The sequence below is a fragment of the Malus sylvestris genome, chromosome 9 (genome assembly GCF_916048215.2).
Source record: "Malus sylvestris chromosome 9, drMalSylv7.2, whole genome shotgun sequence".
In the NCBI taxonomy this organism is placed as follows: Eukaryota; Viridiplantae; Streptophyta; class Magnoliopsida; order Rosales; family Rosaceae; genus Malus; species Malus sylvestris.
Window position 1 is genome coordinate 3348499 of NC_062268.1, and position 23313 is coordinate 3371811.

General features: G+C 34.8%; 2 protein-coding genes and 1 pseudogene across 2 annotated transcripts; 1 reads left to right on the plus strand and 2 right to left on the minus strand.

Moving 5' to 3' along the window:
- The first annotated feature begins 9746 nt into the window (after positions 1-9746).
- LOC126583713 (gibberellin-regulated protein 6-like) lies at positions 9747-11115 on the plus strand. The gene is made up of 4 exons (XM_050248219.1): positions 9747-9919; positions 10044-10085; positions 10232-10265; positions 10645-11115. The coding sequence occupies exons 1-4, from the start codon at positions 9851-9853 to the stop codon at positions 10824-10826; spliced, it is 327 nt and encodes a 108-aa protein (XP_050104176.1). The 5' UTR covers positions 9747-9850; the 3' UTR covers positions 10827-11115.
- Positions 11116-12383: 1268 nt separating this feature from the next.
- On the minus strand, positions 12384-14358 carry LOC126582521 (uncharacterized). Its single transcript, XM_050246666.1, has 5 exons — positions 14312-14358; positions 13599-13863; positions 12909-12980; positions 12702-12781; positions 12384-12567 (listed from the first exon to the last, which is right to left on the minus strand). Exons 2-5 carry the CDS (start codon positions 13842-13844, stop codon positions 12384-12386), a joined length of 582 nt encoding a protein of 193 aa, XP_050102623.1. The 5' UTR covers positions 13845-13863; positions 14312-14358.
- Positions 14359-16864: 2506 nt separating this feature from the next.
- On the minus strand, positions 16865-20229 carry LOC126583714 (aquaporin NIP2-1-like; annotated as a pseudogene).
- Positions 20230-23313: the final 3084 nt, after the last annotated feature.

Sequence of the window (23313 nt, forward strand, 5' to 3'; positions counted from 1 at the left end):
AACCTCTCGCTGTAAAACATGTATTATTTTCCAAGAACCAAGATATAAGCATATATATATATATATATATATATATATATATATATATATATATATATATATATATATATATCTCTCTCTCTCTCTCTCTGAAATCATAACAATTCAATTCATGTTTCACATAATCATATTCAAATATATGCCATGCCAATATAAATCAGAGTAAGCAATTCAGGTAAGAATAAATTCATAGAAATATGATTAGCTGGAACCCCTGTGGTAGTCTGTACGGTTGAATTCATAGCTCAAAAGTCAATCTAGCCGGAGTCACTACAATGACCTATACGGCAATATACTGCACATAAGTCGGAACCACTAAAAATGTCTGTACGACAAAATTGGGTGTAATATAGTTATGCTCAATTTTACTCTCTCATAAAAGCCGGGTGATAAATCGCTAGTCACCTATGAGTCGGAACCATAAATAAGGTCTGTACGACAAGACTGTGCACTTAAGTTAGATCCAATATGAGCATATAATGCGGGAGGTGACGTAAATAAACAGGCTTGTACTTCATATATCTGGCTAAATCACAATCACCCTAGGTGCAGTTTTATGAGCTCAATATTATTCAATCACATATCACATCATCGATAATTCACATAATCAAACATAACTTACCTGTGCCTCCACAGCACCACACACACACACACACACACACACACACACATATATATATATATATATATATATATATATATATGCAACCATGAAATGCATATTCAGAATATAAAAGCATTTGACATATTATTTCAAAGCATACTTTCCTTAAAAATGCATTTCTGGGAAATGTATCAAGTATTTAAATATATACTGAAAACAAAAGCCCACTCACTGGTACGTCGACGGGTCGTAACCCCCGAGTCGCCCGTGGATACGCTTGTCCTCGGGATAAGTCTCACCTATATGCGAATTAACTATAAAAACGTTATTTTAAAGCACATAAACAAAACTAGCTAATAACTTCTCATACATTGCTCAAAATAGGTATATGAATATATCATAGTGACCTACACAACCTCAAGATCAACCCCAAATTTTTAGAATATTTTTCCGAGCTCCCACGCACCACCATGCGCTAGCCACGCGCGGCCACGTGCTTGGCACGCGTAACGGAACAGAAACAGCGTTAGGAATATTCTCTGAAATATTCCGTTAAAACCCAACGGTAACCGTCCAAACTAACTGACAGCATCAGCATATTCCGTCCAAACTGACGGAATATTCCGTCTTCGTCCCCGACGAGTCGCCGGTCGTCGGAAAACTGGGTAAAACTTTAAACTCACTAATCTCACTATTTTTCAACCATTTTTCATGAAATTTAAACCATATGAAAGCTTACAGTGAAAAGAATGGAGTTATACCTATTTGAAGCTTCCAATCTCATGAAATCACGTTGAGGAAGCTTCGAAACTCCAACCAAAACTGCAACTCGACGTTTCTCATGATCCTGACGTCCAAATTCCTCGAACGAACTACCCCGAGACTCGTGAGGACCTCAATAAGCTTCCTATGAGCTTAGACTTCCCAAAAACATAAGGTTTTACGTGAGTATGAACAGTGCATGGAGATTGGGTTACAGGTTCACGAGTTTTCGAATGATTCCTTACCTGAAATTGGTGTCAAACGATTCGTATCATCACAAGGAACACAATGGTGACAATTTCACCCTCGATCTGCAAGGTTTGGGGTGAGTTGAAGCTTGTCCGTACGAAAGAGGGAAGAGAGAGAATGAAAACCGAGAGAGAGAGTACGGGAGTGAAAGAGAGGAGGGAGGAGTAACGTGTGTGGTCCAAAACTAGCCAACAACTCAATCACAACCAAAGCTTCTTAGTTCCTAAGTGGTTCCAAAAACTTAGGAGAAGCTTAATTAATCCATCTCAAAACAAATCACGCACCACACATTTATATATCCAAGGGTAAACTAGTCTTTTCACATCAACGATAATTATTTCTCGGGATGGGCTGTGACATATATGGGTACAAATTAAAAATGAAAAGAAAATTGGTACAAATTTAAAATAGGTACAAACTAAAAATAAAAATATATGATAAAAAATTTAGCCATAAATATAAATATACTAATTTTAACATTTTTAACACTAAATGAATATATTTAAAAATAAAAATAATTTATTATTCAAATAATTAATGATGTTATTAATACCCAAGGACCTTAATCAAAAATTGAAAATGAATAGGATTTTAATCCATTGAGTAGTAAAAAGAAGGATGTGAACCTAATTTCTTCATATTTTAATTTACTGTGAACTAATTTAAACTGTGAGATGGAGTTTACAGATCTCGCAAAGAAACCAGAATTATTCTTAAAAATGGAGCATTAATGATACCATGAAAATCTATGGTTTCAGAGAGATCAAGAACTCAAGAGCTCGAAACTATACTCATTAGATTAGAAGTTTCTTTGTTAATATTACAAGAGAAAAGCCAACTGAAGTATCAATCCCACATCGGAGAAATGAGAGATTTTGCATGTGCTTATTAGCAATTGAGTTACTCTCCATATTGCCAATTGATTTTATGGTGGAACCTCAACTTTCTTCATGATATCAGAGCAGAGTATCCCATGTGTGAAGCCTAACGGCCACACGCGCTCCATGTCATCCAATTTGTGTTGCCTACATGTTAGACTTGAAAATTCGCCATATGTGAGGGGGTGTGTTGAGAGGATCAATTCCACATCGAAGAAAAGAGATAATTCACATGTGCTTAATAAGACTATAAGTAATTGAGCAATTTCTATATTATCAATTGATTTTATGGTGGAACTTCAACTTTTTTTCATATACAACTACAAGCATAGCCATTACTAACTATGAACAACTGATCATTAACTAACCGCCATGATTAATCATTACAACTAACTAACCTGCAAAACTGTCAAAACTAATCTAAATTACTAAGACTAACCACATTAAATATTGAGCTAATGCGTCACATAGACTAGCTATTACTCGGATGCACAAGGAGAGCATACTGATTCAAATCGATGTTGTTACGCTCATATCTGCAATCAATATGTTCCGGAACATGGTAAAATTTTCGCTATTCAATTACCTAATTCCTCATGGCAGTGACCAAATGTCATTTTCAAACTCCATAGAAAGGATCACCTTCACCAGGACACAAGCTTATCTCATTAATGGCGTCTGACGAGCCTACCAACAACCTTCACATTGTTGTACACAGTTTGAATAATTTCTCTGGGTTAGTGGTGGTGGTGAATCAGCTCATCTCATATGAAGTATGTGAAAAGCCCGTCGTTCAACCAAAATACCAACTGGTCCTACGTGCATGCTGCTCCGATCGGGCCCCGCGTCCCGCATTCAGGTCCGTTTCGTAACGTAGGACTCAATTTGCATTATTTGTTACTTTGGATAGAGAGCTAAGAGAAAATTGGTTCATCCTTGATACATAATAAGATTGGCACTATTGTCCAACTGACTAGCATGAGTTGTTGGTGTAATTTAACTCTTGTTTTTTAAGGTAAAAAAAACAAAAAGAATTTGGCAGGTAAAGTTTCGGTAGGACAACCTAATCAGCAGGAGTAGAGCATTGATGATCAAGGCTTGAAAGGTGGGGAGGTTTTAAGAGCAAAAAAGGGATGATAGTCAACTGTCTACAAATGTCTAAAACTGATTTTTATGGGCTAAAATGGCAAAAGCCCAAAATTATACAAAAAGAGCCCAAATGCTTGGGCTACAACCCAATCAACTCTGAGCATAGCTCCACCCTTGCTGACTAGTTGGTCAGTCCATCTCATAGAGGAGGAGCCTCTGTGCATTGAAATTGTACTTGCTTCAACAAATAAATAAATAAAAAATGTACTTATGTGCCGTTGAATGATAACCCCAATATGGCAGAGTTTTATTGTGAGAGTGTCATACCATTCAGTTTGTCACGCTGTCTTATTTAAGTTTTTTTTTTAATCTAACTTATCTTTTTTATTTTTTATAGTCAGTTTCGTATCCAAACAATACCAAAGTTCTTATTCAATCATTAATAAGAAAGAAGTTAAAGACAGAAAATTCTTAAAGAAGCTCAATGATGCTGATTTGTTAGGGTTTTGAAGGTGATTCTAATGAGGAGGAGAGCGAGAGAGTGAGAGAGAGAGAGAGAGAGAGAGAGAGAGAGCGATACAGAGAGATCGAGAGGAAGGAATGTTGTGTTATTTGTTTTAGTAAGGGTTTTGCGATTGTGGCTTTGAAAATTTTGGGTGGTTTCCGGGTTTAGTTGTTGGGTTTTATGTTGCTTTCGTTTAAAGGTTGTCTTATTGTGCTTATTCTTTCTTTTCTACGTTATTTTAGGTACTGATAGTGTTGTATAATTTGGTCTATTAATTTGCTTAAATATTCCTTTGCCGTAGATTTCTTAATACCTAGCTGCCATTTGGAGTTAATCTTGAAGATGTTCTTGATGTCGCGGTTATGGAAATGATGGACGTGGTGTAGGCAATGTATGCAAGTTGTTGTATGTTGAAGTTCAAGTATGTGCAACGTCCTTTGTTTCGTATCCTGAAGTTTTGTCCCACGTGATTTTCTTTTGGAAGGTTTTGTTATGAGGCTCACATCGATGGAGCACACACCTAGCTTCATGTTCTCTTCTTGAAAGACTTTCGTATTTTATAGTTAATTAAGCTGGTATTTGTAAGACTTTTTTTATAATTTATGCCCCGTGATGTTAATCAGGCAGCGTGTCTTTTAATTAAGAAGTAACTTTAGTTTCTGATCTTCACGTTTGGGTTTGGATAGATCTATCCTATGTATTATCTTATGTTGTTTAATTAAGCACCTGATTCATTAAAAAAAATTCCAAATCGAAAAATGAAACAAAATAAAATAATACACATAATGAAGAGTTCTGCTACTGATTCAAGGTTCTTTGGAATAAAACTTCACACATTTGCAGGTTTGTAAATGTTTAAGTTGAATATAATTAATAGTCGACTGTACTTAATTAACCTTGATATTTTCTTCAATTTAAACATTTTTTTTTATTAAACTTTGAACACAATAATGAATATAAGATGATATTTGTGCATATATTTACGTAAGACATTGGTGTTATTAAACCTTTCCTCTTATAAGAAAGAGGAGAGAATTTTGAGAAAGATCTAGCACCAATCATGTTGCTTTTAAACTAAATTGAACCCCTCCCGATGTGGTAGTCGGATCATGTTCACATGAAAGAACAAGAACACTTCAATAAGGCATACCTTTTTTTCTCTTTCTTTCCGTGATGTACCTTGCAATGCACGACCCTTAATTTGTTGGAACAGGATTGTCTCCCCTTCAAGTCTCCCTCCTTTTCTTTTCTCTCCTATCTATTTAAACAATTACAATTAAGATACGTCAACATTTTGTGTTAAATTTTTTATAGACATAGAAAGATAAAGAAGAAAGTGTGAGAGAGAATTATATAATTACATTCCTAATTTGTTGGAGGGTACTATTCATTTAACCCTTTTTGTATATTCTTGCAAGTTTAGGCATCATCCATTTCATTTATGTATGATTGTGAAATGTTATTGTAAAAGTTTCTCAAGTTGGTGCAATTTGTTTTCCAATTGCTAATTGATCTTGATTAGCAATATTTTTTAAGATAAAGTGAGACAAAATATAACACGAGGTCTTCCCATTTTCTTTGTTGGGTCCGTAATACTTTAATAGCAGAATGTAGATTTCAATAGTTGTTTAAGCTCGTTTAAAATTGTTTTTAAAATGACTAAAAGCGTTTTTAAAGAAAATATTTTTGGGTCCGAAAGCACTTGAAGTGCTTCATGTAAGAAGCACCAGTTATTTTCTCTAAAAGTGCTTCTTACAGGAAGCACTTCAAGTGCTTTTTCCAGATTCACTTGCATTTTTACTAAAAATTGGTTCTAAATATTTTCACCAAAAATGTTTTTAACTATTTTCAAAACACTTCCAAACGAGAAGATAATATCTAAGTTCTAATTGCTGTTAATTTACAATGCAAGATGGAAGTTCATGTCAGAGTATGAGTCATTTGCGTCTCACTTAGGGTTTAGAGAATTGGAATATAATTCGCTTAATTATGGTTGTTGATTTTGTTTGACTTATTCGATTAAATGGTTATAAAAAAGTTTAAATGTCAAAATGATTCCTATGTTTTACTCTATCAGCCAATTTAATTCTTGTGTTTTCAATTTGGCTAAATCAATCATGTGTTTACATCTGTAAGCCAAATTTAGACAAACCATTAAAAGACCGTTAAAATTGACATGTTCTAAATTGCATAGTATTCAAGTGAATTGAACGAAACATCAATTTCTACAGATGGGCATTGTATCTGTTTAGGGGTGTACATTAAATTTACGTTTTTGTCCTCTGATGCACCTGACACATGTCAATTTTAACTATCTTTTAACAGATTGTCTTGAATTGGCTAACAGAGGACAAATTGAAAATACAAAGGCTAAATTGGCCGATAGAGTAGAACACATAGACAATTTTGACATTTGCCTAAAAAAATGTGTAAAACTTACTATTGGAAACAAAATGTCGGTGAATCCGTTGAATGTAGAGCCTTGGAAGGGAGGAGAGCAGTTAACCATTTCAACCATTTTATTGGCACAGAGAACCTGAGAGATGAGATTTGGACGAGACAACTGAAACTGAAAGGGATGGGAAGCGCAGAACACGCAGTTTTGTCAAACCCACAAACGCATCCGCATGCAGCAGGCCTTCGGCTTTGGGTCATGTGCTCTCGTCAGTTGAAGCACATGCAGCTGCAGCAGTGATACATGGAACAGAGTTAGCCCTACGGTGACCTTTTTTTTTTTAATTTTTTTAATTTTTAAAAACAATATATTGTAAGAGTAAATTGTAGCAATGATCACTCAACTTTAATTAAATTGGAACAATGGTCCATCAACTAAAAATCCATTACCATTGGTCCCTCAACTTATCAAAATGTGTAGCTATAGTCATTTTCATCAATTTCGTCAAAATTTTGTCAAAATAAGTTATGGTGGAATAACCATTTATATAATTAGGATCCCTCAACTCATCAAAATGTGTAATTATGGTCATTTTCGTCCACTACGTCAAAAAATTTGTCAAAACGAATTATGTTGGAAAAACCATTGCTACAATTGGATTAAAATTAAGGGACTATTTCTCCAGTTGAATTAATAACTGCACGTTTTGATGAGTTAAGGGACCAATAGTAATGAATTTTTAATTGAAGGACCATAACTGCACGTTTTGATAAGTTGAGGGTTTTGATGAGTTGAGGGACCAATGGTAATTCATTTTTAGTTGAAGGACCATAGCTGCACGTTTTGATGAGTTGAGGGACCAATGGTAATGAATTTTTAGATGAGGGATAATTGCTCAAATTGAGTTAAAGTTAAAAGACCATAGCTACAATTTACTCCATATTGTAATGTTGAGAAATTTACACCCGAGTGCCTATAAACTTGTTTCACTCGTCTCGTTAAACGCAACATAACCAAAATTTTCGTTTTCTTGTCTGTCAACTATGACATTGCGGGGACACCCTCACTCCCAATGCGCTTAACTACCTCTACCCTCCCTTCTTCAATGCACCGTCCATTACATGTTCAATGAAAAAAAAGAAAACTAATGAAAAAAGACTTGAAAACTTTGAGTTTTAATGATAAGGACAAAATAAAGGGTAAAGTGAATAGTACCAGGATTGACTTTTTAGTGTAAAAATGTGGTTTTTCGTTAAAGTGAACAGTACCGGGTGCTTTTTGTTAAAGTTCCCATGAAAAAAAGATTAGGCATATTATCACTGGAGTTCAACCTACGCATTTGATATTAAGTTATTGTTGACATATCATATGATTTATTTTAACTTGGATATCGTATATAGTGAAAAAATTTAGAGTGAAGAAATGGTGGAGAATCTGAAGGACCTGTTGTTCCGGTGGTGATATGGAGCTCTTTGATTTTAAAGAATTTCTTGCCGGCTTTGTAGAGGAGAGACTAGTAGAATCACACAGAGAAGTCGAGATTTGAGAGCGAAAGAGAGTGACAAGGGCAGAGTTTCGTGAGAGAAAAGTGAAGAGGAAAGGAAAAGTGGAGACGAAGTTGAAGTAGAACCTTCAGCGATGATGGACGCGTGGGCAGCGAGGGCAAATTTGTCTTGTTGCTGTACAAAAATGGGAAAAAACACACGACCAAGAGCAATTGAAGGACACTTTGGTCAGTTCTCCGTTAATGAACAAGAACATTGAGTTTGAATTTTAGCATATGTATAATTTGAGCAAACCAGGGAGAGTAAAGATTTTCTGTAATGATTTAACATTTTTAATTTTTTGTCTTACGCTCTGTATGTTGTTTTTATTTATCCATTAGCTTTTGATTTATAATGAAGTTAACAACAAAAATGCTAAATTGCTAATACTGAAAAAATAAGAGTGGCATATGATGTTATATCGTAATAACAAAAAGTAATGATGTTTATATATTTTGATACGAGCTCGATTTCTATTGATTTTTTTATTTTTAACGGCTAACAATTCAACTCACTAAAACTATTCTCTGTTAAAAAAAAAAAAAAATATTTGCAGAAATGACAAACTCTCACATAAACCTCTCAAACGTTGACCTAGTGGGCTAATTTGCCCTCCTTTTTAAAGGCTGAGCATGAGCCACACTTTGATTTATAATGATCTGCCAAGTTACCCAACTAGTTCACCTACAAGGTAACTTTTTCCCCTTGCCTTTAAGGCTCACCATTTTTGTACCAAATATATTAAATTGCATTCCTGCATAAGATAGGATTGGTGCAACAAGAGATATATTCTCATATGTGTAAAGCTTGGAGCAATAAAAGGGGAAAGATTTTGGGTGGTTTGATAAAATTCCAATCTTTTGTTTTAATTTTAGTTTTTAGTGAAACGTAAAATATGAAAGTAATTATTTATAGTTTAAAAAATAATTATCAAACAGCTTCTTAGACCATCTCCAAAATGTCAAATATGTCAAATAGGATTAAAAGACATTTAGGTATTTTCCAATGGATATGCTATATATGATGTGGCATATGAGTCATTTGACTCGTTGCTTTCTAACTGACTTTTTTGACAGCAAACAAAGAAGGAGTCAAATGTATTTAATTAAACTTTTTTAATACATGAATCTCATTAACAACCAATAGAATAAAAACTACAATTAATTTGGATTATTTTTTAATAGGTAATGTAACTCTATGCCTAATAAAATAATAAAATAAATATTTGACACATCCATTGAAAAAGAAGAGAATTTAGCACTTGTATTTAATTTGTCACATCAACCATCAAATAAAATTTTGATATATTATATTTGACATCTTATTTGAAAATGCTCTTAGGTTGTTTACACGTAATAAATATTCTCTCAACGTAATAAACGTGGGTATCTATATATAAAGAAACAATAAACATTCTATCCATATATCCTGTTGCCCATGTGATGATCTTTTATGCCAACTCAGAACGATATTTTCAAGAAATGATGACTCAAGAAGACATCTTTCCCTTTTTAATAGTGGGTTAAGCCATACTTAACCTTTGCTTCATCATAGCCACTCAATCAATGTGCCTGCACGCGTGTCAGTTGATGCCAAGCTAGCAGCCCTAGTAGTCTGTGTGAGTGAGTTTACCCAACAATTGCGTGCTCGTTGATTTTCTGCTACTTATACCCCCCACCACACCACCAAGTACGCATAACTCCCCTTTCTTCTCTTTCTGTTCACATCACCCTCCTCTTGTCCCTGAGGTTAGTTTCGCCATTTAACGGGGACTTGTCTGTAACAATGGCCATGGCTAAGTTCTTTGCTGCCTTGTTCTTGGCTTTCCTTGCCATCTCCATGCTTCAAACCATGGTATGAGCTCAAAATTTCTCTTTTCAAACCCCCCCCCCCCCAAAACCTTTGAACTTGTTCCCAATGACAAGAATGCCACCTACATTCACAAAATGACATGTTTTGTTCATCAATTTTGTTGCAGGTTATGGCAAATCATGGGCATGGAGGCCAGCACAAGGGCAATGTAAGCTCTCTCGCACTATACCCCTCACACACAGATAATGTGGATCTTTCTATAAAGCTTGAATCTTTACCTTGTTTTATGAATTATGATTGAACTGTTTACATTTTGCTTAAATGTTGTTACTATTTTTTTTTTTTTTTTTTCAGAATGCATATGGACCTGGGAGTCTCAAGAGCAGCCGTAAGTAGTTAATCTCACAACCCAATTTTCTTTTCTCTTCTCTTCTCTTTTAACATATTACATAGCAATGTTTCAACTATTTCAATTCACAAAAAAAGAGTATGAATTTCGATGCAATCGTGGACACACTGTCTTACTGACTTAGATGTTTACTTATTTATTTTTTCTTCTAAATACTAAAGAAATTATTTTTCTTTAACCAAAAGGAAAAAAAAAAGCTTTAATTTCTCTTCCCAGTCAAAGTCTTGACCATGGTCTTCATTCATTTACCAAGGTTCAACAATATTGCAATCTGCATCTGGGTTGGGTTGAAAACGGAGACTGTTACTGTTTCGGTTTTGTGACTTTTGCCTGTCTCTGTGTGTGATAAAATGACCAGAATGCCCGTCACAATGCACGAGGAGGTGCAGCCAGACGCAGTACCACAAGCCCTGCATGTTCTTCTGTCAGAAATGCTGCAAGAAGTGCCTGTGTGTACCCCCTGGGTTTTACGGGAACAAGGCTGTGTGCCCTTGCTACAACAACTGGAAGACCCAGCAAGGAGGACCCAAGTGCCCTTGATTATTAATCCCTTAATTATCCTATTTATCATAATCCTCTTAGTATTACTAATTATCTATATATAATATCATATATTCATGAAATGTATGAATTCTCTTTTGTACTGGGTTTGTTTTGTTGGTTTGAGAAAGACTTGAAATTCTCTTAGCCAAATCCAGTCACTGAGAATTTTGTTTAAGTTAGAGAGAGACAGGGAGCCTGCCTGATGTATTGTTACAATATATATTTGCACTACCTTTTGTATTGTGGATGGTGGAATCCTACTCATATCCATTGTGTGCCTTTTAAACCAGAGTTTCTCCACTATTTCAGTGGCGTCATTGGTCTAATGAATGTTAAACATAAACGTGACTAGTCGAATGAATGTTAAATATATGTTTAACGTGAATATTCTGTTCAACAAAAGTTCGTCACGTGATAATATTTAGTTGAAATTGCATCCAATGCCATTAAGAATTTGGAGTACACAAATTACAAACACAAAAGTATAATACAGTCTTCAGTACATCAATGGTTTGAAACACTAATATTTTCGCCTTTGTTTCGTGTATAAGTCATTCTCTCAAACACTAGGTCTAGTGCCTACTTCCGTGACAAGACTTCTCTTGTTCTAAGTAAGTCATCGTGTTCTAAGTAAATCATTGTGCATCTTTCCAAATAGCACCTCCTTATGAGATTTGTAAAGAAGAGAACAATGCATGACTACATTTAACAATTAAGATGGGCCACAAGGCTCGAAGGCCTTAGCTCAAACAACCATAAAAAATGTTTGGGCCTCTATCTTTAGAAAGCAAATCTTAGCTCAAACAGCAGACTTCACTTAATAAAATAAAATTTTGTTGTATTCATAATAACTAGTTTGCTCTTGTAATAAAATAAAACATAAGAGTACAGCAAAATAAAATTACAAATTCACATAAAACAACCAACATCTGCATTACATAAATTTCATTTAGGAGAAGAGAGTTTATTGGCTTATAGAACCATAGTTATTCCCCATCAACTCTGAAGAAGAGTCTTTGCATCAATATCGATGAGCAGTCCAGTTATACTGCAGCGCCGCCGCAACTGGGACCTCCGGCACTGCGACCTCCACCACCGCTAAATCGCCTTCACTTTGGTTCGGTGCACAACACTAGTAATTAATGAGAAATATGTAATTAGATAATTAATCATGGAAGAGGTCAGTGTAATAAGAATGAATCATGGAAGTGCTTGCTTACATATGCACTTGCGCACCAAGCTATGAGATAGGATGGTATGAGAAGACCCAACAAAACCTGTGTGTATCAATCACCATGGTGCTGAGTTAGTCTTAACCTTAACATAAAAGAATTAACCATTTTCTAAGAAGAAAATATATAGATTTAGTGTTGATTAATATCCTACTTACCCAAAAGATAGTAAGCAAATGGCTATCCTGTCCACTTTCATAGAAGTAGTACATATCTTTCATTACAAGAAATGTGAGGCACTGCAAGGCGATATTACTAAATAATAAATGAAAACTTGATAAATGTATAACTGAAATTATTATGACTCAATAAAGATATATAATTAGCTTCTTGGCCTTACAATAACTGCTGCAATGCGACATAGTGCATTTGCATTGAAAGCTATACCACCGTGAGCCTGCATAGCATGCTGGCGGCGGAGGAACTCCGCTGCTGCCTCTGTCTGCGCAGTCCTTTGTGCAGCTTGCAGCCCAGCCTGAGTATTCACCATGAAATAAGTTCCATCTCTGCGACACATGCATCCATACCCATATATCATATTAGTTTCATGATCAACGTTAATTTTATGTGGTTATAATTATTAGCTAATTACAACTATGGTGCTACTGCATGTTTTATAGCTTCGGGAAATTGGACTTGCCTGATTGGAATAGTGACATTTTCGGTTTGAGGACTGGGCTGTGGAGGGGGTATCACCATCGTATATCCAGCCTCGTAGGGCTGTGTATTCAGTGGCACAAGAGAAACAGAAAAGTTCATTTTCTAGATATAAACCCTAAACCTATATATATTTGTATAGAAAAAAAAAAGCAGAAATAAATTAAGAAGCATGCTATATGATATATACCTGGTTGCAGATTTCACAAGTCATACTTAGCCTCTCGTTGATCCATTTTTGAACACAATCCCTGTGAGCAAACTATACAGCCGAAAAGAAAGCCAGCCATATTAATTAGAGTAATGCTAAGCAAATCATTTATTTAAGAGTGATGTTACATTTACCACTTATTTGTACCATCATTTGTATCTTTTCTCTAGTAGAGGTAGAGTCTGTCAATACATGTGGGCTTCATCTCTATTAGATACAAATGATGATATAAATAGGTGGTAAGAGTAGCATTCATATTTTGTAAAAATTATATGACATGGTTGTTAATAATTGAATTATTATTGAAATGTTGATTAACGTGCTAATACATTATTTACATTAAGAGGGAGGGGGGTTGGCTTAGCCTCACAATGGGCTAGCAATAATGTAGTTCAAAATTACCTTTGGCGAGGATTGAACTTAAGACCTCTCACTTAAAAGTGAAGAGGAATATCACTAAACTGTAGTACTATAAGTGACAATAAACATCATATTTGGACACATGAAACTGCCATCGTTGATAACACCATGTAATAAATGGATCCTACAAACATACCAAAACAAGTTGACTAGCTGACATTGCAGAGACGTCTTCTTAAGGATTAAAAGCGTTACATGCATGTTCGTATTTAAGTAATTAATTCATAACATATACATGATATGGTGTACCTTAAGAGTGCCGTTGCAGCGGCAAGGAGCTTCGAGTTTGTGAAGGTAATCCTCCTCCTGGCAAATTCTGCATTCATTTTGTATTCCAATACCAGATTCCTGCCCTTCTTCCGAGTTCACATTCGAGGATCCCTGACCTGCTTCTATGTCTTTGTTCAGCGCCTCTACTTTCTCCTTTGCTTCAGTACTACTTTTCCCTGAGGCGAAGGCCGCCGCTTTCTCCACCATCTTGCTTGCGGTTTCCATCGAAGATTTTGTACGTTACCTGCTTCCACAAAACATATACAGATCAGGCATGCATGCATAATAAGATGCCATCAGATCTGAAACAATAAAAAAAAATGCTATATATAAATTTATCTTGGGAAAAAATAGAATATATAATCACATTAACCAATTAAGTGTAAGGCATTTTAGTTTACCCGAATATGTAGAAAAATAATTAAATGTTTTCATTGGGAAACTATTAAACCGATGCAAACCCTCTAAAAACGAATTTTTTTTGGGAAAGATGGTCTCTTTAAACCCTAGAAAAATATGATACATCTATTATATGTACATGACCGAACCGACCAAAAAAACTATATGTATACACATAAAAATAACTCGAATCAGAATACATTTGTATATACAGCAAATTAGACAGAAGGCTCAAGAGCAATGAACTGAAGGAATGAAATTAAAAAAATGAGAGAACAAAATGCACCACTGACTGGAGATCTCCTCTAAGCTTCTCTCTTTTCAGAGACTCTCTCTCTCTTACATAGCAGTGCGTGTTTTTCGCTTTGCATCGAGGGCTTAGAATAGCTCACATTTATAACGCAGTGGGTGGACTAGGGTCGGAAGGAAACAATGTTCATGAAATACATTTGGCGCCAGGCATGGCTGGAGATGGACGCGTAATCCAGTGTTTGTGCCACATAACCATGCTTTTGTGTGGCAATTTGCTTTTCTATTCAATTTCTTCTGGTGTTTTCTCCCCTTGTTCTACGACGGTTACGCAAGGTTGGCTTTTTCTTATCCATTTACTACCATGCCCTTCTTTTTATCAGAAAGCCTTCTTCTTAGATTTTATAGATTTACGTTCATGTATCCAAAAAAGAAGTTAACATGTATAATTAACCATGAAATTAACACATATTGAAATTCGTGATTAAAAACAGTACAATACTTGCGTCTTCTGTGCACCTTCTTATCAACTTAGTTGTGATTGACGTTTTTTAATCATACATATATCATAATCAGAACATCATTCATATTTTAATCACATTTTAAGATTGATTCTACCAAAAAAATTATCAAATTGATGATCGTTTAATCATTTATATATAAATATATGAAACAAATTGATGATTCATGAGAATGTTAGTAGAACCATTGATTTGTTATATGCATAAGGATTACTAAATAACCCCAAATTTGATTGCTTTTTTGCAAAAAAAAAAAAAAAAAATACATTTCATGGTTAAAAAAAATAAACAATTAATTATGTATGGACCATGGTTAACATTCATATTCACATATGGGTGACCAAAGGGTTCCCCTAATAAAGTGTGAGTATTTCCCTTAATTAATAAATATGTATTTCTCACCTCCTTTAGTGTAAATATATCGTTGTATTTAAGAAGAAAAAAAGTTTATCTAATTTTAAATGCTCAATATTTAAAAATTACAATTCTTAGTAATATTATATAAAAAAATATTCAAATAAAATGAAAAATAAAAATTAAGCAGATACATAATGATTAGAGAGAACTCAGTAAATTTATTCCAATGAAAAAAATTGTCGCCATTCGCAGTGACAAAATTGTAATTCAACATGATAATTTTTTCTGACACAACTCAAATTCCGACAAAGTTTCACGTTTAGGTTCGTTAGTGTTCTTTTTTCCCGATAACCTAGATTCGTTAGTTATGATATGTTACGTTGACAACAGTAAGTTAATACGACAAAACTGTAATACGACATGATAATTTATTCGGGATAACGTTGCGACAAAAATGTACTTTCAACTCGATTTTGTAATTATGATGTACTATACATAGACAAATGTAAATGAATTGTACTTTCAAAACATGATCAATCAACTAAACCTAGTTGTGTTATGCCTAATTGTAATGCTCAACTAGATTGCAGTTTATGCCAAATTTGTTGGAGTGTAGAATTGAATTAATATTTGGAGAGCTTAAAATTCTAATGTAGTGTATTTTTTATCTTTTGTATTTTATTGTTTTTTTTATAACTAACATATGCATTCTAATTTTATTTATTTTTACTTGTAAATTCCTCATCCAATTATAGAAAAAGATAGAATATATAGTTACTTTCACATTTTTATGTAATAATTTTGATTCTCACCTTCTATCTACTAATAAAAGGGCTGGACCACTAAAAGGACAGTATGATGAATGGAGAAAGATGAGGCATGCCATAGTTGCAATTGTGATCGTAGGCTAGATGAATTCATAGCAGGATTGAATGCAATCACTTTGAAGTTAGAGGAAATGTATCAAGTTTGTCCACTGATCTCTCTCTCTCTCTCACTTTGCCTCTTCTCCAATTTGTGATGGATTTTATATATTTCCATTTTCCACCTCACATTAATACACTGCAGGTTGTGTACAAGTGAGCTTGTTGAACAGGCATTCTTTGTGCCACATGTACGGCGGCAGCGAATGGTGTTTCAGTCATGCTTTTGATTTTGTGTTAAATGTTTCTTTGGATGAACCTCCATGATGATACAGTTTATGTTTTATTTCCTTTGTTGAGTAGGGTTTTCTCGAATCTTTTCTTCATAGAAGCTGCCCTAGTTACCTTTCGATGAATGCTAGAGCTAAATTCCTAATTTTATCATATCAGTAAATTAACGTATCTTTTTTTATTCGTTTGACCAACATCATTTTATGCTTGATGTCATTGTAGACTTCAAGAATGTTTCTATTGTGGGGCATTACGATGAAGGACCGAACGAAAGATGGGCGGTTCGTAAGCATATAAGGTTGGTTGATTGGTGTGATGGATTATAACTGGAACCACTGACATCAAATTCACTTTGAGCTGTTGTTTCATATAACATTGTATGTTGCTTGCAACCTAAGGAACAATATTTTTTAGTGGGGGGTAGATTGATTGGGATATATATACAAAACAGATAATTGCACAAAGAGCACTATCATCAATCCAAGGAGTTTTCTGGTGTGCGTACAAGTTGCTTAACGTGTTTTGCAGACTTTTGGAAGATCCTATTGATCTGTATACAGAAATTTCAAGCTGAATCCAGAGGGCCCTTGAAGGTAGGTTGTCCATTGCCGTCGCTCTTGATTCAACGAAGCTTGGAATGCGAATGAGGGTGGTGATACTGCCTGGATCGGGTTATCGCTGACCCGAATGAAGCTGTAGGACCATGAGCCAAGTAGGGCTCCTATCACTGGTCCAACGATGTAGACCCATATTCCTTTGTAGTATGCATTTGTAATTGCTGGCCCTATTGTCCTTTCTGGGTTCATTGATATCCACCTGATATTGGTCTGTGTATTCACCAAACACCACGTTAGCTGTTTCCCTTGCTCAAATATATGCACGGTTATTGTGTGTTTAGTGTCTATTTTTTTATTAAATATTTGTAACTAGTTCTGTTTGTGCGTATCTCCACGATCTTTTACTTACCCGGCAAAGATTGAAGTTATGCAAACCGCGGAGCCAACCGCAATACCTGCTAGCTCTCCTACCTGTTGTGAACAGTCCTCAGTGAAATGTCAAATAAAGAGTTGGCATTTCATGTCAAAATAAAGGGGAAGAATTATATATGTGAAAACAGTACAGCTTTGGTATCAGTTGCGACAGCGGAGGCTATGAACTCCATGGAAAATGTCATGATTATCTCTGAGATCAAAGCTTGGATCTCTGATCCAGAAGGTGAAGTGGTGCCAAGTTGTTTAATTGGGTGCAATAGTACAGAAAGGGTGAACGAGGCAGATATTGATCCTGCTAGTTGAGCTACTGCATAAATTGGGACCTGAAAAGAAAGGTCATGAATGTTTGTGGTACAAAAGTATGGTATACATTCCTAAACCACTCCACCAACTTGCTGAAAAGTGGACCATATATGGTATACATTTCTACAAGCCTTTTGTGCAAAGGGATTCTCATTTTTTCAAGACATGAGGATTAGTTGTGGGACTCACTTTACATTGAACTCAACGATCTGAACAGTCTATTTTGTAGGTCTCGATTCCTAGATCATCCTTGCAAAAATTCAATTCAATCCAAAACTATTTGATTATTTAATTATCACAATGAAATTTCATTGTTTTTTATAAAACAAAGCGTTCGTTAATTTCTTTGAACCCAATTAGATGTCTCAATTTTTTCTGATTTGATTAATCTTTTGCAAGGATGACCTGTGAGGTATAACTTGGAAAATAGATTGTTCAAATCATTGACGTTCGATGTGGTATGAACCATACAAGTAATCCTCATTCAAAAAAAAAAAAAAATCTCTTCCCTTAAAGACTTCTTACATTCCTAAATCACAACATATAGAATTGGTAGCCCAAAATTACTCCATGTACCAAAAAGTCTTTTGGGAATTTTTCACAATACGACATGTATTATGATTTTTTTTTTAGTACAAATACAATAAAATTTTCGTGAGATTGAGTTAGACATAATACCTAGGTATTGAACTCACAATAAAAGTAAGTCGAATTTAAAACCTCTCACATATATAAGTATAGAGATTACTATGTTAATGATTTCACGAGACAATATTTTATACCATTCAAATATTTGGAGAAAAGAATTTGAACTTGTAAGGGGGCGGGCACACGCCTAATAACCCGAACTAACCAAAATGTGTAAACATATGGGTTTTTTTTTATCATAGGGTGGGGTGACTAAACTTATAATTTCGGGTAAAAAGGTAAACGTTTTTTTATTACTTGAGTTATGGAGAAATGGATCACAAAATGCAAATAGGAGGGATTAGAAATGTGCCTCACGTGTGAAATACAAATACATGTAACAGGAATTTGTAAATCCCTTGTTAGAAGGTGTCATATGCAAATTCCTCTTATATACCTTTGTAATGGTCATGTAATGCATTTTTAATCTATCCTATTTAAAAGAATTATGATGTATTTTTTCACTCACTTAGTCTAATTCCTTTGAAACTTGAAAAATCTTTTACCCAAATATAATCTTAAGAAATTAAATATTACAGTTTGTTATCCCCAATATCATAAATCATAAGAACAACACTTGAAATGCAATTCTCTAACAAACATATATGGATGACTATGATATAGAGGATTCAGTTCACTTCAATTTATGAGAATTTCCAACAATCTCATTCTTTTAGAACCCATGGTTTCGGGAAATTGTAATTATTCATCGTTTGATCTGAATCTGTTATTTTACGTTTTCTTACGTTGTTGAATTAAAACATAATTGTGGGTGACTAAAATTTTCTTAAACCGTGGGATCCAAGAAAATGGAGCTCTGTTTTTATTAAATGATGTTCCCTTATGATATTCACTAAGGGAGAGGGGATGGGCTTAGCTTCACAATGGACTAGCAATAATGTAGTTTAGACTCGCTTTTGACGTGAATCGAACCTAAGATCTCTCATTTATAAGTGAAGTGAAGAGGAATATCATTAGATTACTAAGTGGCAAGTTTGTTGGGTTTTTATATTAAAAAAAAAAGTTGAGTTTTGTGGCCAAGTGTGTGGGTACATAGATAACGTTATGGGTTATGGGCCCAAATGGGCCTTAGCCTGGACCCCACACAAGCATCTACAATGTGAGTTTCATGGGCCTGTCTATGCATGGCATTATATTGTCCATAAGTCACGTCTCACACATAGTTCTGAAACAAATAAAAAATAAATTTGCAATTCCATAATCTATTAACAAAATAGAAACATGGGGACCTTAGAAGGCTGGCAGTGAGTGTACCTGTTCCCATGGAAAATGCCTAACGGCGGCGAAGGCAAGAGTGACGGCCGGGTTCATGTGCGCACCGGAGATGTGGCCGACCGCATAGATCATCACGGTTATGATAAGCCCTCCTGCAATCCAAGCTTCAAGCTTTGAGACTCTGTGTTCGTCGCTGGCAGCAAGAGCAGCTGAGCCGGCCGTGACAAACACCAACATATACGTTGCTATCAGCTCTGCCACCACCTGCAAGCATATACATATATGAAATTGGATATTTTTTCTATTAGTACATATTTACATTAACGATTAACTCATTTAAACTGCGAGAAAGAGGATTCAAACTTGAGTAAAGCACACTATTCTATCTGCGAAGTTGATAATTTAAGAAAACGATGAAAGTGCATGTTTGCAACGAAAGCAAAACAAAAGCATACGAGATATATACAACGTTATACCTTTTTGAAAAAGCCAGGTGGGTAATATTGTTGTTCAAATAATGTCGATGACTTCGGAATATGATCAGACATGTTTGGATTTTGGGAGGTCGCCGGGTGGTTTTCCGGTGAGGCTAACTGACCAATTGGAGCCATTTCTCGATTCACAATTAAAAACCTGGAATACTTGAAAAATATTTATAAACTAGTGATGGAGGAAACTAATTAAGTAGTGCAAAGTAGCAGCTCTTGACATATATAACTATGACATCCTCCGGGCTGGTTTGGTGCCTAGTAAGAGCTTAGTTGATCACTATATATAGAGTCCAACAATTATTGCCCTATGTTGGGGGACTTTGATTGATGGAAGAGAAGAGAATAAAACAAGTTTGAGAAAGGGACTATATTATATATAGAGAGAGAGATTTCTGTAGTGCGGTTAAATGTATTTAAAAAAAATGAACGTGCAGTTGATATGTCATTTATTAAGTTACCGTTATTATTGATAAGTCGACATTGTGAAGTTACTCTTTGTCAAAACGTTGTTGTTATGGTCATCAATAAGTCATCGTTGTTATGCCCACAAGTACAAATAACTGCAATTTTGCTGTTCGGTGTTTCCAGTGAGCAAGTGATAGAGCACGGTCAAAGAGAGGTCTGCCTAGAAAATCTTTTGTGTCATCAGGTATAAGATTATATATGCTATTTTATAAGATTTTGATCACGCTTGTTGGCATAGTTAGTGTCACTAGATACAGTCTCCACTAGTAGGCATCCTTTGCTCTCAACCTCAGAAAATCTAACTCGACGGATCAATTTACAAGCACAAAATCAATCATTCATAAGAGCTGACCAAATCATTTGGTCGGCAACAGTTTCGTCCCTTAAAAATGTGCTTCAGCTCGAATCTTACTAATTGTCTCATCATTGTTCTACAACAGCTCAAAATCATATCGAGTGAATGAAAGTTATCAATAAGATTTTGCTTGAGAACCCTCCTAAACAATCAACATATCAAACACGTTAGCCACCTTCCAGTTCCACCCTCATGTGCTGTATACACGATATAGAATTTGAATCCAAGGACAAAGGCCTGACACAAATTTTGACACCCATTTTCTAAGGCTCACTTTCTAATTTATTTTAACAATCCGAATAATTTATATCTTACAGTTTCCCTCAAAGATAATGTCTACCAAAAATCACTCAAATCCGAAACTATATGACCATCGTATACGTATTACATTTAGTGTTTCTTTTTAGAACCGTATCAGTTCATTTTCTTCACTGCATATAAATGTCTTAATTGTTTTGAATTTATCTAATTTGTAACAAAATAATCATCGAAACACAAGAATTTATTTCTCCATAGGTCCTCGAATCCCCTCTTAGACATCAGTTCCATCATGACTCACCTGGACCTGTTGGAACTCCATTATATTAAGACCTCCTTATTGTGGCCCATCCTATGTAGTCTTCCCTTGGGCTTGGCCTACAATTACACAAGAAAGAGGAAATCACATGTTGTGTATGTTCCATCAACATGTGTACAACCAGTCTTCTATCTATTTCTTAACTTGTTGCGTCTCAAAAAAAAAAAAAAAAAAAAAAAAGCTAAAAATTGTAGAACATATAGCAACTAGAACCCTCCCTGCCTCCCACATGAGTTTCCAATGAAAATCCAAACCCTATCAACTAGATTTTCCATTCCACACCAAGACGATAGGAATCATAGGATTTACCTATCCTTATCCGTTCAGCATAAGAAATTATATGGTCCTAGATATAACAAGTTTCACTTTTTCTTGGCACTATTTTAGCACTGCACAATAATTATTTTATAATAAATCATATTAATCAAGGTTCACTCATTTCGAGTGACGTTATTCAATTTAAACTAAATTAAACTTGTCTGGTACTGTCATAATGTTATTGATCCCCTATTTATATATCAACTATATCATTCACTCTTACTATAATTCATAAATTAGTAACATCGTATGATAATATGAGGCTGATTCACATAAACCAATAGAATCATGGAGGCATCTTTATCTAAACATTATATTATCTCTAATTTGTATCATCTTTGTTGGATGTTAGAGAGTCATTCGTTAATCAAGTCAAGTTTATATAATGAAATCAACTATTATATTGAATAAAAGGACAATGTTGGTCGCTTTCTAGTTCCCATGATATGACAAGTTAGAGAATGTGGGTTCTTAATTTTTCAGATTTTTCAAAGAAAATACAACAAAACAACGAAAGGGGAAAAGAAGGCTGGGCAGAAAATCTGACAAAGAAAAAGAATAAGTGGAATGAAGGAAAAAACAGGACATTAGATAAATTTCACGGTGTATATTAATTCGGAGAAAATTCTGAAAACTTTAAATATAAAAGTTACGACAAATATTGTACTTAATGCTTACCAAGTGACATATTTTGAGTGGATGCTAGTATGACTTGTGTCACTCAAAAAGCTTCCTACAAATTTTTCTCCTTAAGAGTGTAACAAACAAGTTCACTTTGTCTTGGTAGTACTGTACAATAATTTTGGTTTATAATAAATCATCTTAATTAAGACATGTGCATGTCGTGTGATGTTATTAAATTTAAACTTAATTGAGCATGTCTGACATTGTCTTAATCTACTATTTACATATTAATTATATAATTCACTTCCTTTACAATACGTAAATTAATAATATTATATAACCCCGCACTCAAAAAACTTTTCCCCAGTCTTATCAAGATAAAAAGGAAAATACTTGGCTGCCGAACGTTTCGGCAAGAACTCCTGCTTACACCTAATTTTGGATGAATGCGTGTCCAAGTTTTGATTAAAGAAATCAAAACTTGAACACGTGTTCATCTAAAATTAAATGTAAACAGGAGCTTTTGCTTTTTAATCAAAACTTGAACATATGTTCATTCAGAATTAGGTGTAAGCAGGAGCTCTTGCTGAAACTTCAGCAGCCAAGCAGCGTTCAAATAAAAAATCTATGGGCCATATCACATCAATGTTTTTGATGGTGTGGTACAGCAGTGATTGATTGGGGGCCTTGTTTGCGTGGGGCTTTCATTGCCTCCTTAGAGAATGGGGAAGTGGGGTGACACTGATTCACCAGAGCCAAGAGCCGCGATTGTAGTAGATCAAGTTAAAAATACACTCTACCCTTTAGCCCTTTATACATTAATTTGTATGAAGTTTCTTATCAACTGTGCACAGTCCAGGTTTTTCTTCTTTCTTTCCTTGTTGTCGAGGTAATCTCAACATCTGTATCAAATTAGACAACTTTCACATTCTTTTCTTGAGTAAATTGTAGCTATGATATCTTAAC

Bases quoted from the DNA above. Each gene is read 5' to 3' on its own strand.
- LOC126582521 (XM_050246666.1), bottom strand. From the start codon at position 13,844: ATGGAAACCGCAAGCAAGATGGTGGAGAAAGCGGCGGCCTTCGCCTCA. The intron at 12,981-13,598 runs GTACACCATATC...TCGGCTGTATAG, and splicing joins GCTGCAACGGCACTCTTAAG to TTTGCTCACAGGGATTGTGT. The intron at 12,782-12,908 runs GTATATATCATA...CTGAATACACAG, and splicing joins CTTGTGAAATCTGCAACCAG to CCCTACGAGGCTGGATATAC.
- LOC126583713 (XM_050248219.1), top strand. From the start codon at position 9,851: ATGGCCATGGCTAAGTTCTTTGCTGCCTTGTTCTTGGCTTTCCTTGCC. The intron at 9,920-10,043 runs GTATGAGCTCAA...ATTTTGTTGCAG, and splicing joins TCTCCATGCTTCAAACCATG to GTTATGGCAAATCATGGGCA. The intron at 10,266-10,644 runs GTAAGTAGTTAA...TAAAATGACCAG, and splicing joins TGGGAGTCTCAAGAGCAGCC to AATGCCCGTCACAATGCACG.